At 48.0% G+C, this 17,250-nt stretch overlaps 1 protein-coding gene across 1 annotated transcript in view; it reads right to left on the minus strand.

The window, feature by feature from the left end:
• The window catches only part of grik3 (glutamate ionotropic receptor kainate type subunit 3), a 160,669-nt gene that overhangs the window by 28,990 nt on the left and 114,429 nt on the right, over positions 1-17,250 (minus strand). Inside the window, exons 10-11 of the mRNA XM_061234980.1 lie at positions 14,931-15,134; positions 5,995-6,218 (exon numbers count right to left, since the gene is read on the minus strand). Of these exons, the coding sequence (XP_061090964.1) occupies positions 5,995-6,218; positions 14,931-15,134 (428 nt within the window). The remainder of the gene's footprint in view (positions 1-5,994; positions 6,219-14,930; positions 15,135-17,250) is intronic.

A 17,250-nucleotide genomic window follows, 5' to 3' on the forward strand; every position in this document is an offset into this window, starting at 1 on the left:
ATCAGAGGCCGTTCTGAGAGGGTCTGTCTCGCTCCCTCTCTCTCTCTCTCTTTCTCTCTCTCTCTCTCTCCCTCTCTCTCTCTCTCTTTCTCTCTCTCTCTCGCTCCCTCTCTCTCTCTTTCTCTCTCTCTCTCTCTCTCTCGCTCCCTCTCCCTCTCTCTCTCTCTCTCTCTCTCTTTCTCTCTCCAGTGTTTCTTAAGATGTAACTTCTTGAGAGATAAGAATATGACTTTTGCGTCTGCGTGGCAGATGTAGAAATGTCATGTGTGAGAACAGGTACGACGTTCACACAGAGCTGAAACTGGGTCGTCTAAACCACGGCACACACGGATAATCGCACACAGAGCCTTTTTTAAACAGGGATGAAAGTGTCACTCTAGCAGACCGTACAGATATAGAGATTAAAAGATTATAATTTTTTTATACACATGCTAAATGTCAGTCCTTTCCATTGTTGAAATTAATATAAATAATATTTTCTGAACGTGATCAGATTATTGTAGTTTATTCTGTCTGTTTGCTGTCAGAGGAGAGAGAGAAGAGAGGGATAAGATCTGTCTTATCTCCACGTCAGTCCTTCTGGTAAAAAAAAAAAAAAAACAGAAACACACTTTCATCCTTTTGTGCTTCTGAAAGGTTGACGCACGAACTGAAAGTCTTTCTTTTTAAAAACACGCAGCGCAGCCAGACGAGGAGGAGGACCTCGGGGTCTCTTCAGGGCCGGAACATGCTGCCAGAACATCTCTGCCAGATTCAAAATGGACATCTAAAGACCCCACGTGTTTGTCTTAAAAACACTGAACCATGTTTTTGTTTTCCAATTTCACAAACAACATTACTATTACTCCACTATATTACTATAGATTACTATAAAGAAATGGTATTTTAGATCCTTAGGATTTCATTTTGAATGAAAGGCAGATAATAAATTCAGCTTTTTTTTTTGCAAGCTTCTCGCGTTTCCTTTCAAGATAAAGTATACCCTGCTGAAAGAAAGAGCTCAAGCAAGCTATTGAAACATCTGGTAGCCGGTTGACCAGTTCAGTCCAGCGATGGGGTGTGGTTTGACCAGCTCAAGCAACCATATGTTTTGAAACAACTGGTGGCTGGTAACTTCAAGCTGGATCTTACCACCAGGGAAGCAGTACAGAAACAAGACTGAAAGGGTGTGGATTCAGATGCTATAAGACAAGGAACTTCAAATCACATTACCTGGGGGTCAGACATGTTCACCCTCAATTATTCAGCCAATAATTCAACTGATTATATAACTGAGATCTGAGGCTGGATTAAAAACATCCCACACACAGCCCCCCATGGCACTGAGAGACCAGCACACACACACAGCCCTCCATGACACTGAGAGACCAGCACACACACACACACACGATCCTCCATGGCACTGAGAGACCAGCACACACACAGAACTCCATGGCACTGAGAGACCAGCACACACACACACAGCCCTCCATGGCCTCTGTGCTAGCAGCTGTCGGTCGGGGAGATGGAACGGGACCGGAACGGGACAGGGTCTGGAGCAGGACACGGTTTGGAGCAGGACAGGGCCTGGGGCGAGCAGGACACGGTTTGGAGCAGGACAGGGTCTGGGGCGGGACAGGGTCTGGGGCAGGGCAGGGTCTGGAGCAGGACAGGGTCTGGAGCAGGACAGGGTGTGGACAGCGGAGCGTTAAATAACACGCCCCCGGTGGTGAAGGGACACACACGGCTCAGTGAGCCCACAAACGATGCCTCCCCGGCTGGGGAACGCGGACAGATTCCTGGGCCTTTGGATGTAGCGGACGATATCCTGGTATTCCGGCTCCTATCCCGGGGCGGACGAGCTCGACCCCGTGCTGAACCCGGCCGGCGTCTCGGTCCGAGCAGCCGTGCGCTCCAGGACCTGGGCTAGGCCGTCACTCTGGGCCATCGACCCGCTCGCGTCTGAACGCCACATTGCGTACGGCAGCCATTCCCCACTTCCAAACGCGGCGACCTCTTAAAGGGGCGCGGATCATTCCACAGCTTCTGAGCCACACACAGCGTTAAAGGCGACGAATAACAACCGTCCAAAGACAAAAACTTCAAACCGTTTTTTTTAAATCTGCGCACGAGTCGTTGGACTACGCCCCTCCGCTTCCTCGACGTAGCCCGACGGGAAACGTGCGGAAAGCCGGGATTCATTCCGCTCGGTCGACGGGCCTTCAGCTGAAGCGCTCACGCCGACCCCAGCTGTGCCGAGATGGCCGATGTCATAAACCAAGCCTTTCAATTTATCAGTCACCTTATTTATTTATTTACTTATTTATTTATTTATTTAAAAGGAGGAGGAGAGGAGGGGGGGAAGAAAACGCTCCCTTTCCCTCCCCGCCGCCCGGAGCGCCGCGCTCCCTGAAATTGAAACTCGGCCGGCGTTCCCGGCGTTCCGGGAGATAAGGCGGGAAGAGGCGGGAAGACCGGGGCCCCGTTATCGCACAGTTGCCGGAGCGTTCGCTCGAGTCCGCGCCGGCCGGTATTGGACTCTTAAATTTTCATCAGTTTTCCTTTCTCCATTTCTATCTGCTGCTAAATTTCAAATGTATATTTTTCCAGCTTTCTGGGCAGTTTATTGAAGCGTGGACTCTGCCCCCCTAAACCCCACCCCACAGTCACATTCTTAAAGTGATCCCCGGATTTAAGACGGTTGATAAGACCCCATAAACCGCATACAGGGTATGAGAGATCGCTTTTCCCCGCATTAAATAACTTGGTTTGTTGTGACTCTCATTCTCCCTTTTCCATCGTTTCATGAGCACTCTCAACTGGAGATTTAGAGTAAATCACACACACACACACTCACGCACTCACACACACACAGACACACACACACTCACACACACAAACATGCACAAACACACACACACCCACAATCACGCATACACGCACACACACACACGCACACTCACGCACTCACACACACACAGACACACACACACTCACACACACAAACATGCACAAACACACACACACCCACAAACACGCATACACGCACACACACACCAACACACACAAACACACACATACACAAACACACACACACACACTCACACACACACTCACATACAGACTCACACACACGCACTCACACATGCACTCACACACACACAGACACACACACTCACGCACACACACACACACACACTCACACTCGCACTCGCACTCACACTCGCACACACACACACATACACACACTCACACTCACACTTGCACACACACACACACACACACACAGACACACACACACATGCACACACAAACATACACACACCAACACTCACACACACACAAACACACAAATACACACAAAAACACACAAACACACTACCGGGGAGACAGCAAACAGATGAAGCTTTCACAACCGCAACCTGAAAATAAAACAAGACCTCTGACACCGACTGCTCTGTGTCCAGCCAAACGTGGCCGTACACTTTATACACACACATGAACTCCATTCATAACTGTTAACTTTATCCCAGTCAAATTATTTAGCATGAGCACATTATTATGTTTATTTTTAGGACACATCAGTTGTGGGATGGAGTTTGTCACCGAGTGACAGTCAGTCATTGATCTCACAGCGTATGACTGATGTCAAGTCCTTCAGATCAGTCATGTGTCGAGTCAGATCGATGATTCTGCCAGCCAGGGGTGACCCGACAGAATTCTGCATAATATACTGTGTAAATGGAAAAATACAGTACAGTATATCATTCAAAAACTGTAGCAGACACATGAGTTAGTGTAGTACACGGTGGATGTGTTCATAGCTACAGTGTTGGAGGACTCACTGAGTTTCTGAAACTTCATACTGTTTGTCCCAAAATTTCATCTGAGCTGCTGAAAGACACTAAAAGCACTAACAGTGAAACACTAGAAACCACAGCCCCAAGAAACGGGTGCTTTTCAAACACGACCGTTTGAATCGGGGCTTCCAGAACACGAAGCCAAACGGACGCCTTCGAGAAACATTATCCCAGTTTAAATGCGAGTTTTTAATTTGCACTTTTAATTACTCCATCTCCAGTAATGTGCTTCCTCATCTGAGTGGGATCGTATACACCCCCTACTGTGGATCAAAAGTACCCCCCCCCCCGCCCCCCCCCAAGCTGTGATTAAAGAGGGGGGGAGGGGGGGGCTAAGCTTTTATCCCAGAGCCCCCCGGAAACAAAAACGGAACCCGGAGGACTACAGCTGTCTCCTCTCGCGCACAAAGAAGAAGGAGAAGAAGAAGAAGAAGACAAACATCGCTGGGTTCCTCAGAACGTTCTGGAGCGCCGGTTGAAGTCCTCCAGGAAGCGAGGAGGTGGGAACAAGGAGAAGGAGAGGAAGGGAGAGGAGGGCCGGGGGGGGGGGGGGGGGGCACAACTTTACGCACAAGCGTTTTTTTCATGCTAATTCCCCTTTCCTGCCGTTAAGAGGCCCAATCATTCGCAGAGAGGGCGAAACAAAACGTCTGAATGCGGAGGAGCACTCCAATCAAAGTGAGCTCATCGGAGCCAGATTTCCCAAAGACCTCGGCACCGCGTAATTGCAGTCGCACCATTGGTCTGATTTGTTTTTGCTTTGCGTTTTTTTTTCCTCTTTTCTTTTCACTATTCGGAGTGGTAACCGGCTAAATAGCGGAATGCGTGCGACACTTCAGCCCTGAAACGCAACAATCTGCACGCCTTCAGGCTCCGGAGAGCATCCAGCTCTCGCTCCGCGGACCGCGCCGGTGCCCACGGCCAACGGAGCAAAACCCACAACGGCGAGCAATTAAAACAGCGTGGAAACAAGACAAAGGCGCAAAATGTGCTTCTCCGTCCCATTCAAGCCAGCCCAATAGCGTTCTGGGACCAAAGCCATGCAATTAAATGCAATGCAAAAAAAAAAAAAAAAAAAAACATTTTTTAAATCACAGACTCGGTTTTTGTCTGAGAGTCAGACCACAGACATCCCTTCCGTTCTGTTGTTGTTCTCACCGGGGGCTTTTTCACCCAATGGGGGGCCCTTTAACCTCACTCGCTGACTTTTTTGGAGTGGGGGGGGTGGGGTTCAGCGGGATTTGTTGTCCCAGTTTCACTATTTAATGTTTTTCGCTGTAAAGTGTCAGTGTCTGTACAAAGTACTAACTATGCAAATTAAATTCAATTTAAGAAAATTCATCACCCCAGATCCTTGATGATTGATTGGGTCAGCAGCTTCGTATATACACACTATTATCTGCCTACTGCAAGGACTTTGCGTTTATTGCAGTTTTAATTAATATGAAACAGTGAAGCTGACGGTGTACATGAATGTGTGAGATAAATATGCCATTTATCAGTGCCATAAGCAAAGATTGAAGCTGATTAGTTGCCAGGTGAAGAGTTCTAGGACATTCCACACAGGCCTTTAGTGTGAATCATACGTGTCTCACTGAGCATGGAAGAGCTGTTTCACATATAAACACAAACTCTGATCTTTAACATAACTCACAGGCAATCTTGACTTCTACATGAGCTGATTATTATATTCATCAGTTTTAATAGAACAGCCATGGTATGGATTATGTCATGGCACTCATATCCAATCACAGACCACATCCAATCAGTGACATCATCCCATCACTGAACACATCGAATCACTGACTACATCCACTCACTGATCATATCCACTCACATCCACTCACAGACACATCCACTCACAGACACACCCACTCACTGACACATCCACTGACACATCCACAGACACACCCACTCACTGACATATCCACTGACACATCCACAGACACACCCACTCACTGACACATCCACAGACACATCCACAGACACACCCACTCACTGACATATCCACTGACACATCCACAGACACATCCACTCACTGACACACCCACTCACAGACACATCCACTGACTGACACATCCACTGACGGGCCGACAGCAGAGCCCACAGCCCGTGCCCGGCTCTCCCCCCCGGTGAGGAAGACGAGCGGACTCACCGGGCGATGACGAAGAGCACACAGCTGACGCCCAGGTAGGCCAGCAGGATGTAGACCCAGATGTCAGGCGTCATGGGGTTGAGGAAGGAGAAGAAGCCGTTGTTGGTGCTGTTGGGCTTGCGGTACAGGATGCTGATGCCGGTGCTGAGGAAGGGCTTGGAGAAGTCGATCACCTTCTCCCGCAGGTAGGAGATGGTGAGAGGGGCCACGGCCAGGTCTGCTTTCTGTGGGGGGGGGGAGGGACGTGACTCAGAGGCTGCCAGTTCAAACCCAATAACTCCTCCCTGAGCCAAAGCGCCCCGGCTGTATTGTCTCAGTAAATACCCAGCTGTACACAGACCTGGATCAAAGACGTTATTGTTTTTGGATTCAAATACTTTTCTGTGCTCGATTGATCTTGCCTAGTGAAATTAAGCCAACCAAGACGACATATTTCATTGGTTTCTGACACACTATGAAATGACAAACTCAGTAAAGGGTAGAAAGGTTTTTGAATCCAAAACAATCACGTTTTTGAACCCAGCTCTGGCATTTAGCAGACGCTTTAATCCAGAGCAACATACACTTGATTAGACTAAACAGGAGACAATCCTCTCCCGGTGCAATGCAGGGTTAAGGGCCTCGCTCAAGGGCCCAACGGCTGTGCGGATCTTGTTGCGGCTACACCGGGATTAGAACCACCGACCTTGTGTGTCCCAGTCCTTTACCTTAACCACTACGCTACAGCCCGCCCCCGACTCCATAGTTAACGGGTGCTTTGTCTGAGAGCTTTCACACCTCACACCTACGACAGAGGGTTCCACAAACAACTAAAAAGGGTTCCTCTATAACAAGGCTGCTAAATTCTGTGCCATGCAAGTTTTCATTCCAACCAATCAGTGCAGCTACTGATTTCACTAACTGACACACCTTCAACCAGAGAGGAAGGAACTAATTAGTTCAAATGAGCTGGTGTGGTGATGGGTTGGAATGAAAACCTGCATATACTACCGGCCCTCCGCGGCCCGTGATTGGGCTCTACGGAGACAGCCAGAGAACCCTTTTTTTATCCCAGAGAGTGGAGCATATGTCAGCTCTCCTGTAGCACATTATCGCACTGTATTACACTGAATTACAGACAGGCACTCGCAGCCAGAGGAAGCAATAACACAAACACAAACACATATTTCAGGAGCGGAGGTGCAGTGGTGCGTGATGGGAATTGTAGTCCTGAGAGACAAGAGGGGGAAACGAGTAAAAGTGCAACTCAGCTGCCTTCTCAGCTCTTCCGACAAGCTTTACCTAATGAAGTCAGACAGAAACAAACGCAAACACTGCAGGCTCAGCAAACGACAAGAAAAATAAATTAAATAAGCGCTATGCAAAGTAAAAAAGGCCTCGTTCGTGGATAACATTTCACTGCGGCAAAGTCAAACTTGGACCAAAACCCCGAGAGAGAGGTGTGTGTGTTGAGTGAGAGAGAGGTGTGTGCAAGTATGTCTCAAAATATATTCAATGCTTTGCATTTCATTTCATTTGCACTAATATAACAAGCAATTGATAGAAGGCATGGTTATTTTTTGAAAATATTGTCTTAACTGTACATGAGCCCTATGTGTCACTCTAACCTTTTAAATACTTTACAATTCATTACTTAACTTGTGTGTACGCTGTTACTGTGTGTGTGCGTGCGTGCGTGTGTGTGTGTGTGTGTGTGTGTGTGTACAGTGTTATTAAGTTCCACTTGGGCGTATCTTTTTTTGTATTTACACCTTTTTTTTTTGCTCTACTCAGTGAATGGAAGAACTCTTCCACTTATTTGTCCATATTCTCTGAAAACATTTGCACTGCATCCTGGGAAAATTCTGTAACTAGGCAACTTAACTGGAGAGTGAAATTTTAGATTTTCCTGTCTTCTGTGAAAGAAAGCAGTTTGCCAAAAAAAAAAAACACATTTTGAGTGCTCTGTAAAATATGTTATGCAAAATATTTTATTTTTATCATGAACTCCCCGGATTCATTTCCCAGCACCAGCTGCTGAAATTGGCATGTCAGGAATAATCAGAGAAATAAGAAAAAATAAAATAAGACATTTTTTTTTGAGTTAATATAGCACATAAAAATAGTTAGGAATCAGCTTCAGATGGTCCATCCATTCACTACAGTGTACAACAGACGTGAACGTCCGTGGCAAACTATGTTTGCGGCAAACAGTTACTGCTGAAGGATTTCAAATGAGCATTCCATGTAGTTCAACATTTTCAATGCGAACGGACGCGACTCAGGTCTAACAATGCCAGTCGATGTGACCATCAAACCCTCACACTCCAGTAAAGTTTCCATGGCAGAGCGAGGTCACACAACCGCTCTTGTAACCAATCACTGAACGGCATGCCTTTATTCCCCTCCTTTCGTTTGTTCGATGAATCTACGAGGCCCAAGCCCTTATCTCTGAGGCCATTCCTCTGCACTTGAAGCTGTATGCCCTCCAGGGCCTTTCAGCGCACGTGTCCCTGGTTATGTGCCTGCACTCTGCACCGTGTCGTACGTCGCTCTGAAGAAGACCGTCGGTAAATGTCATGTAATGGACTGTAATGCGGTCCGCAGCTGGCCGTTATGCATGTAGCTGACCCGGGAGTTGACAGGAAGAAGGCTTGTGATGGTTACAGTGAGGGTCTCTCTGTTCACATCCACCCTGGTGGGGCGGGATTGGGGGGGGGGGGGGGGGCGCAGATTGGGGGTGGACTTAATCAGGCTGTTCCGCAGGGTTGCCCTCCGCCCTCAGCATTAGCCCCTGGCAGATCGGGGGGCTGAATCAGGCCGTTCTGCAGGATAGAGTCTGAGGTGTGAGAAGCAGCTGGTTTCATTAACCTGCCATTCGGGCCCCAGCGAGACCCGGAGAGACCTGGAGAGACCCGGAGAGACCAGGAGAGACCCGGAGAGACCCAGAGAGACCCGGAGAGACCCAGAGAGACCCGGAGCCTGGAGAGGGAGCAGGACAGGGTGGCCGTGTTACTGCTGACCTAAATATGCAGATAAACGCTGGATTGAGAATCTACTCCTGGGCTGTCAGAGACCAAAAACTGCAGCATGGAGCTTTTATCTGCTCTGACATTCTGGCACCAACACACACACACACACACACACACACATACATACACACAAAAACATATACACATACACACACACACACACAAACACAAACACAAACACACACATACATACACAAACACGCATGCACATACACACACAATCACACACACACAAACACATCCCTACGCACACACATACACACATTCACAAACACACACATTCACACACACAAACACAAACACACACACTCACACACACACACACACACACTCACACACGCACACACACACCCCGATACTCTGAAACTCTGCCTGTGCACAGATGAGTCGATGGCTTTATTTCTTTATTTTTCTCTTTATCTTCCCTTGCCCTCAGACGCAGACGGGAGGCTGAAAGTAGGCTAATTGGAATGTCTTGCATGGTTTCTCGGAGCCAAAGTTTGGGAAGACTTTCCGTGCGGCTGAAAGTCTGAGTGAGAGAAGTTCTGCCCTGCAGAAAGGGCACAGGGAGCACTTCAGGCAGGCCGGGACTTCCTGGCAGCCTGACCTTTCTGCGCCCAGCCGGGGCCTGGCTCCCAGCCAGCTCCACAGACCGATCCCAAGCTTTGATGGCTGCTACCTTCAGCAGGCACGTTTGTTTAGGGGTTTTTTTAATCCTTTTTTTGGACAGAAACAGTCATGCCAGCTCTCGCTGGATGACATTCCCTTTAATACATTCAGGAACACTGTCAGACATTCCCTTTAAGGCATTCTGGAACACTGTCAGACATTCCCTTTAAGGCATTCTGGAACACTGTCAGACATTCCCTTTAAGGCATTCCGGAACACTGTCAGACATTCCCTTTAAATCCCGACATCACAACGACCGGAACGGCCACAGTGCTCGATACAGGAAGTGTTAAGGGCAGTTTATAGTGCAGCAGTCCAGTCCAGTGTCTCTGGATCGAAGTCGTGGAAAGTTTGTGAACGATCGGTTGTCGCCTGGTGTAGACTGAGGTCGTTGTCCTTTGAAAAACGTATAAACGTATACTCGCCCAGAGTATGAACCAGATGTTGCTGTGACCAGCAATATCCATTACATGTTGTTGGCCAGTTACTCTGTGTCGCCAAACTATAAACCGGCCTTAATGTTGTCTCGCACAATTATAGACAAAAGGGAAAAAAGCCAAATAAAGTTATCCATTCATAAACGAGGCACACAATAACACCATATAAACACACACACACACACAAACACACACGATAACGCCATACACACACAGCAAACACGCGCACACACAATAACTCCATACACACAAGCACACAGTAAACGCACACATACACAATAACTCTGTACAGGCACACACACACACACATACACACAACACCGTACACACACACCAAACAGAGCTCTTGCGCTCATTACCATAAACAAAGCCCCTTTTTTCATTAAGCTATCAGCCGGAGAGCAGGCCCGGCATTCTCGGAACGCCGACGCGCGGAACGCCGTGGCTTTCCGGATCATTCCCGGCATCCGAGTCGGAGCGGGGATTAATTATGCGGAGACGGAGACAAATGAAGAGCTAAGCCCGCTATTAATACTAGCATCGCGCCGCGATTAATGGGATCACCGCTTGTAACTAATCAAGTCTAACAAGGCCTGTTGCATCGTTTAGCCCTTCTCCCACAATGCCCTTTGGCTTTGTAGAGGGCTTTGTGAGGAGATGATAAAGAGAAGAAAGGGTTTGTGTGTTAGCGCGCACAAAAGCCCTCGGCATTTCATTAACAGGGCCGCCCGCACATGCAACTGTGTCTCGGCCTCTGAAGGACAGCCAGTTAGTGTTTACCCCTTATATTCTGCATGCGCCTCTCCTGCCCTCTCTCTCTCTCACTCTCTCTCTCACTCACTCTCTCACTCCCCCTCTCTTTCTCCTCTCTCTCACTCTCCTTCTCTCTCTCTCCCTCTCTCACTCCTTCTCTCTCACTCACTCTCCCTCTCTCACTCCTTCTCTCTCTCTCCCCCCTCTCATCCTCTCCCTCCCTCTCTCACTCCCCCCCTCTCTCACTCCTTCTCTCTCCCTCCCCTTCTCTCTCTCATCCGCTCTCTCCCTCCCTCTCTCTTTGTCTCGCTCCAAAGGATTAGCAATTCGAGTCTCTGCTCTCGCCTATCTACAGAATCTCCTTCTTTTTCTCCATCTATCTATGTCTCGTTCTACCTCTCTCTCTCTCTTTGTCCCCTCTCTCTCTCTCTCTCTCTCTATCTCTCTCTCCGTTTTGTCCTTATCCATGGGCCTGCTGTGTGACAGGGCTCTGCGACCTACAAAGACGGATGAAGAGGTCTGTGGGCTTTTAATAAACCCACGCCGGCCCGGTGCAGGTGAATGGATGGGAGAGGGCAGAGGCCCCGTGTAATTCGGTAATGAAACTATGATTTATGTGGGGTTACGCTGTGACACATTCAACGTGAGGCGCTGTGCTTTAGTGCCACTTTATCAGTTAAAAACAACCAAGGTCCAGTCCTTTATTTCATGGGTCTGCTGTTTTTTTTTTTTTAAGTCTATGAAGATGTCAACACCCGTGACCCACTTAAGGTTAACTCGCCGCTAAGCTGCCATACTGTAATATACTCTGCTCATCCAAAACACAATGAGCAGTTGATTAAATTTTTAGGGGTTAATAAAAAGGCCTGATAGAAATAAATTGAACCGATAAATAACTTTGACAGCATCCATTAATAAACTTTGTCCCTCTTTCCTTTTTGGAGTCAGGACTTTTTTTTTTTCTTTTTTTTTTTCCCAAGGGCTGCTCACGAAGGTAGCAGAGTCTGGAGGCGGCCATCTTGCTACAGTGACACCAGTAATGGTGTGTTAAAATATTATTGTTTACTTCTTAATATTTTTTTCTTTGTGTATCTAGCACACAACCAACTGCCCATGCAAAGTGTGTGTGTGTGTGTGTGGGATTGTTTAATCCAGTTTTAAAATCACTGGAGCTTTAACTCTTTGAAGAGTGTGTTTTCTGGAATGCAGATCCTGATCAGGGCTGTAGAACTCGAGTCCAGCGATGAGCAGCTTGGTGATAATTTGGAGTGAGGGTGTGTCAGGTCGCCTTCAGCAGAGCCTGCTTCACTCCTCGGAGAAGGCGAACCGGCTCAGTCTGTCTCTCAATCAAAGACCTGCCCTCGTGCCCTGCGGCCTGGGTTTACTCTTCAGGCCCACTGATCTCAGATCAGCTTTATCTGCCGCAGCAGGAGAGAGCCACTGAGCGGGATTACGTTTAAGACCCGTTTTTTAAAAATGATTTTTTTAATGTTCCAATTGCTTTCTACAATTCTAGAACTCTTGCTTTCCAGAATTGCTTTCGGTTACCTTTTATGATTGCTACATTCCACTAAGAATATTCTTCTCACATAGTCAAGAGTTCTAGAATTGTGGAAAGCAAGGATTCTGGAACATAAAAACCCTTTGAAGAGCCTTCTGCTTTTTTCAGTGTTCCAGAGCCATTGCTTTCAGTGAGCAGTTGTGATTGTGACATCAGCATTAGAATGTTCTGCTAACAACGTTCTTCTCACATATTTGCGATCGTACATTTTAAAGGCTTATTACAGACCCAGTGCTACTTGTGATTCTGCCAGAGAGAACAAGGCACGCTTCCCAAAAACAGTACGACAAGCAGAAGGAAAAACTACTCCCAATTAAAAAGTGTTTCATCACCTGGTTGCTATTTAAAGAACAGAAACACAGCGATGGGATCCTTTGATTTAGGAAATACACATTTCTGCAGTAAAGTGATGCACTCGTAGTTAGCAGATATGTCCTTGTCGTTGTTCAGGCGTCTTGAATGTGAAATATTTGTTCAAGCACTGGCCATCCTCGAATACCCCCGTCCTCTCCTCGCCCAGCCAGAGGACAACTACTAAAATGGCAGAAATGAAGAAAGAGGAGAAAATGTATTCCGGCCGGAGCGTGGAACTATAACACAATCTCTTCTTTTCCTCAAAAGGTTACTTATCTTTACCGACAATAGCGGGAGAAGAGAGAGGCCTGCTGGTGTTGACCTCTGTGTGGGGCGGGGCGGGCGGTCCGGGCGAGCGTATTAATCAAAGGCAGAGGTGCTTTTGTAGTGGTTGCTGGGGCGATGGGGGAAAGGCCTCCGGTTTTTGTATTAAGACGGATGACTGCGGAACCCGGTTGTTAAAATACATTTACCATTCCGCCTCGCCACGCCCTGATCTGGGGAGACCAGCGCATCATCATAATACCAATTTCTTTAACTCTGTAATTGAGTTCATTAAGCGCTGAGTAAAGGACCAGAGTTGGGGATTGCGGTGTTGGGGATGCCTCCCCTGCCACACACAGTGCGGGTTCCTGCGAGCAGAGACAGGAAACAAACGTCTGGGGACAGAGAGGACGAGAGAGACTGCACTGCCCCTTAATAAACACCGTCCCCCCCGTGATCGGCGCCCCGCGCGGGAGAAAAGAGGCGCTTTTACGGCATTCTTTCGGCTCCTGCGGTAATCCTCCCGTCCCTCTGAAGGTCATTCGGAGCGCGCGCGCGCGCGGGGAACGTGCCGGAGCCTCGGGGAGATGAGACGCGCCCCTCCTCTCCCCTCACCTCTCCGCTGACCGGAGACCACGTGACCTCCCTGCGCTAAATGCCACTTCAGCCATTACTGCCCCGTGCCGGGCCCCCGTGTCCGCCCACGGGGAGAGGGGGGGGCGCCCCCACATCCACACACCGACTCCTCACCCCGAAAATAACGACCTGCTCGCACGGGCCAGGCACCACACCGAGCCGCGAGAACGTACCCTGCTTTTAAAGGTCCCGTGTTCCGGGGAACGACATTTCCCTCGTTATTTCGATTCTTAAAGGAGTTGTAGAGGCGCTATTACAACGCCGTGAAAGTATCAAACGCACCCAGTGCCCCACATACATCCACACAATCCGCATGAAGAAAATATGCAACTTTTTGACATCCCGACTCCACGCTCTTTGGCATAATGTCTTCCGCCTTCAGCACAGCCCGCCTTGAAGGCAGAACAAATCCAAGCGCTCGACACAGACGGCGTTCGGCCGTTTGCTGAGCTTTCCAGCAAGTTAGCCAATCAGAACAGAGGTTCATTGATATCAATGAGCCTTAAAGACACAGTCACTAAAAAAAACGCAGTTTGTGGTACAGCCCAGAGATGCTGGAAAATGGACATGAAAGACAGGGTAGAGATTGTTTTCGGTGCTTAAAACCCACACATCTCTCCTTATGGATATCAGGACCTAAAATATGGGACCTTTAACCTCCACTCCACTCATTCCCCATTTCATATTTGTAAATGTTGTCTAGGTAACTTTGTCAGGTCCCCCTTGCGAAATAAATTTCAATCTCAATGTGGTATTCCTGGTTAAATAATACATTATGTTTGCTGTAAATGTCTGATGTTTAGAAATGGTTCCTTTTGAAGATGACCTGGGTGGCTCTGTTCAACACTCAACTGCATGGAGATAGCAGTACGCAGTCTCCAGGCAAATTGCTATTTTATCATGTTGCAAAATGGATGCCAGTGTTTGGATGTCCGCAACAGTCACGTAAAAACACTTCCTGAGTAATTATCCTCTCTCTTCTTCCCTCCCTCTCTCTCTCTCCCACTGTCTCACTCGCTCTCTCTCTCCTGACCAACATTTCCAAACTCCAAGTTTATTGACAGCATTACACTTTAGAACAACCTCAGCACACTTTAGAACAACCTCAGCACCTTCCACCACAGCATCAAGCCACCTTTACGACCCTGCCCCACCCCGGGTTACCATGGCAACAGCACCGTTACCAAGGCGACAGAGTCGGTTCCGCCCTTTCAGAACCCGGCGCGGTTCCACGGCACGGTTTTCACTCACGTGCTCCATCAGCTCCCGCACCATCCCGTTCCACTGGCCCTTCTCGTCCTGCGAGCCGTACTTCCCGTCCGGAACCAGTCGGACCTCGTAGCTGAAGCCCAGGATGTTGGCCAGCTCCTTCAGCAGGTCCATGCAGAACCCCTCGAAGCGCTCGTTCCCCGACAGGGCCTTGTCCGACTTCTTAAACATCACGTAGGGCTCCTCCTGCGCACACGCACACACACACACACACACACCACAATTTAAACATGACATAGAGCTCCTTCCATGCACACACACACATACACACACACATCATTGCCCAGGTCTCTTTTCAATTCCCACCTGCCCAGAATTCCCTCCTGGAGAACTGAGATCTCCACTGATAAGTGTTGTGACATAACACAGGGGCAACAGGGTGTCATACCCATTACATTACATTACATTATTGCCATTTGGCGGACGCTCTTATCCAGAGCGACATACAGTTGATTAGACTAAGCAGGGGACAATCCTCCCCTGGAGCAATGCAGGGTTAAGGGCCTTACTCAAGGGCCCAACGGCTGCGCGGATCTTATTGTGGCTACACCGGGATTAGAACCACCGACCTTGCGTGTCCCAGTCATTTACCTTAACCACTACGCTACAGGCCGCACCCAAAACAGGGGCAACAGCGTCTCATGCCCCAGAAACAGCACAAGTGGTAAGAACACTACGATTGCCTAGAACAGCTTTCATAACACCAGGCGGGAAACACAACAGCAACTTTAATGCTTATACACATCATTTAAAAAGTCTTTATTCATGATTAATTCATCATTAATTAACTGCTAATTAACCATCAATCATCAAGTTGCTCAATGTGCCGGCAAACACAAAAATATGGGGATTTTGCTCAAAACATATTATATGTCTTATATACAGTAATTTTGTGAAAAAAATAAGGTGTAAACTTCCCCCTCACTACCATAAATATAGTACACTGTATATTTATGAAATATGATTACAGTGAAATTATATTAATACCTAAAGTTCAGCGCTGAATTGTGAGTCCTTTGGAAGTGATGTGCAGGGTGTAACGTGAGTCCTCTCTTGAGAGAGCACAGAGGAGCTGCACTTTCAGTTCAAGGAGAATAGCCAATCAAAACACACGGCACCTTTCTGTCGCATTATGTGTTAAAGAAATGGAAGTCATTGAGCAAAGACCTCCTGTGTCATCCTGGAGAGCCGCATTTTACTCCACAATCCGTTTCTCTCTCCGTCTCCCATTTCAGCCACGAGAATGTCTTTGTAAGACGACGCGTAGCACACGGTTTATGCGCCGAATGGAGAATAACTCAAGGCTATGAGACAATTAGCGTTTTTAAGTGGGGATAGACACATTTGCGGTGACTCGTTGCTTCTCTGAATTTTGGAAATGAAGAGGTCATGATCTTAAGATGTGCTTATTCATATAAACACAAAGTAATTCGGCTCAAATTAGCTAATTAAAAACGAATAAATCCGAAATAAATGGGGCTGTAAAAAAGGGTTTATTCGCACACCCCAGTGCGTACAGAACCTCTATTCTCACACCCCAGTGCGTACAGAACCTCTACACCTCTCCAGAATGGACAGGGATCCACATTCCGGAATGCTTTACTTAGTCTACGTTATCAAATGTCACCAAATCTGCTGAGAAGTGTGCAGTTATTAAAAACGCTGATTCAGTGGGATACCAGTCACCAAATCTGTAAAAAAAAAAAAGTTTTTTGGAAAATCAGGTCAAAAACACCCCACCAGCAAGGATACTGTGCACCCCAATCCCCCGCCTCCCCACACACACACACGCACACGCACACACACACATGCCACCCCACACACACACACACACACACACACACACACACGCCCCCCCACACACACACACACACGCCCCCCCAAACACACAAAAACACGCCCCCACACACACATGCGCACACACACACATGCGCACACACACACACACACACACACACACACGCACACACACACACATGCACACACACACACACACACACACACGCACACACTCTGCTCTCAGGAGGAGGTAGGGGTGGGGTGGGGGGTGAGTTTACGGGCAGTATGGTGCAAGCACTTTTTTAATGCCCCGCTGTATGTCTCTCTGTAGGTCGTTACACGGCTTGTATAAACAAGCCTGCTCCCGAACAGAGCTGCAATCAAACACAGCACGGCCGTCATGCACCCCACACACACACACACACACACACACACACACACACACACACACTGCTCGTAATGTCATTTCTGTGTTTTGTGCTGTTTTTATTTGTGTCTGAACGGGTTCTTTAATTTCTCTCTT

The sequence above is a fragment of the Conger conger genome, chromosome 1, assembly GCF_963514075.1.
Source record: "Conger conger chromosome 1, fConCon1.1, whole genome shotgun sequence".
Taxonomy (NCBI): domain Eukaryota; kingdom Metazoa; phylum Chordata; class Actinopteri; order Anguilliformes; family Congridae; genus Conger; species Conger conger.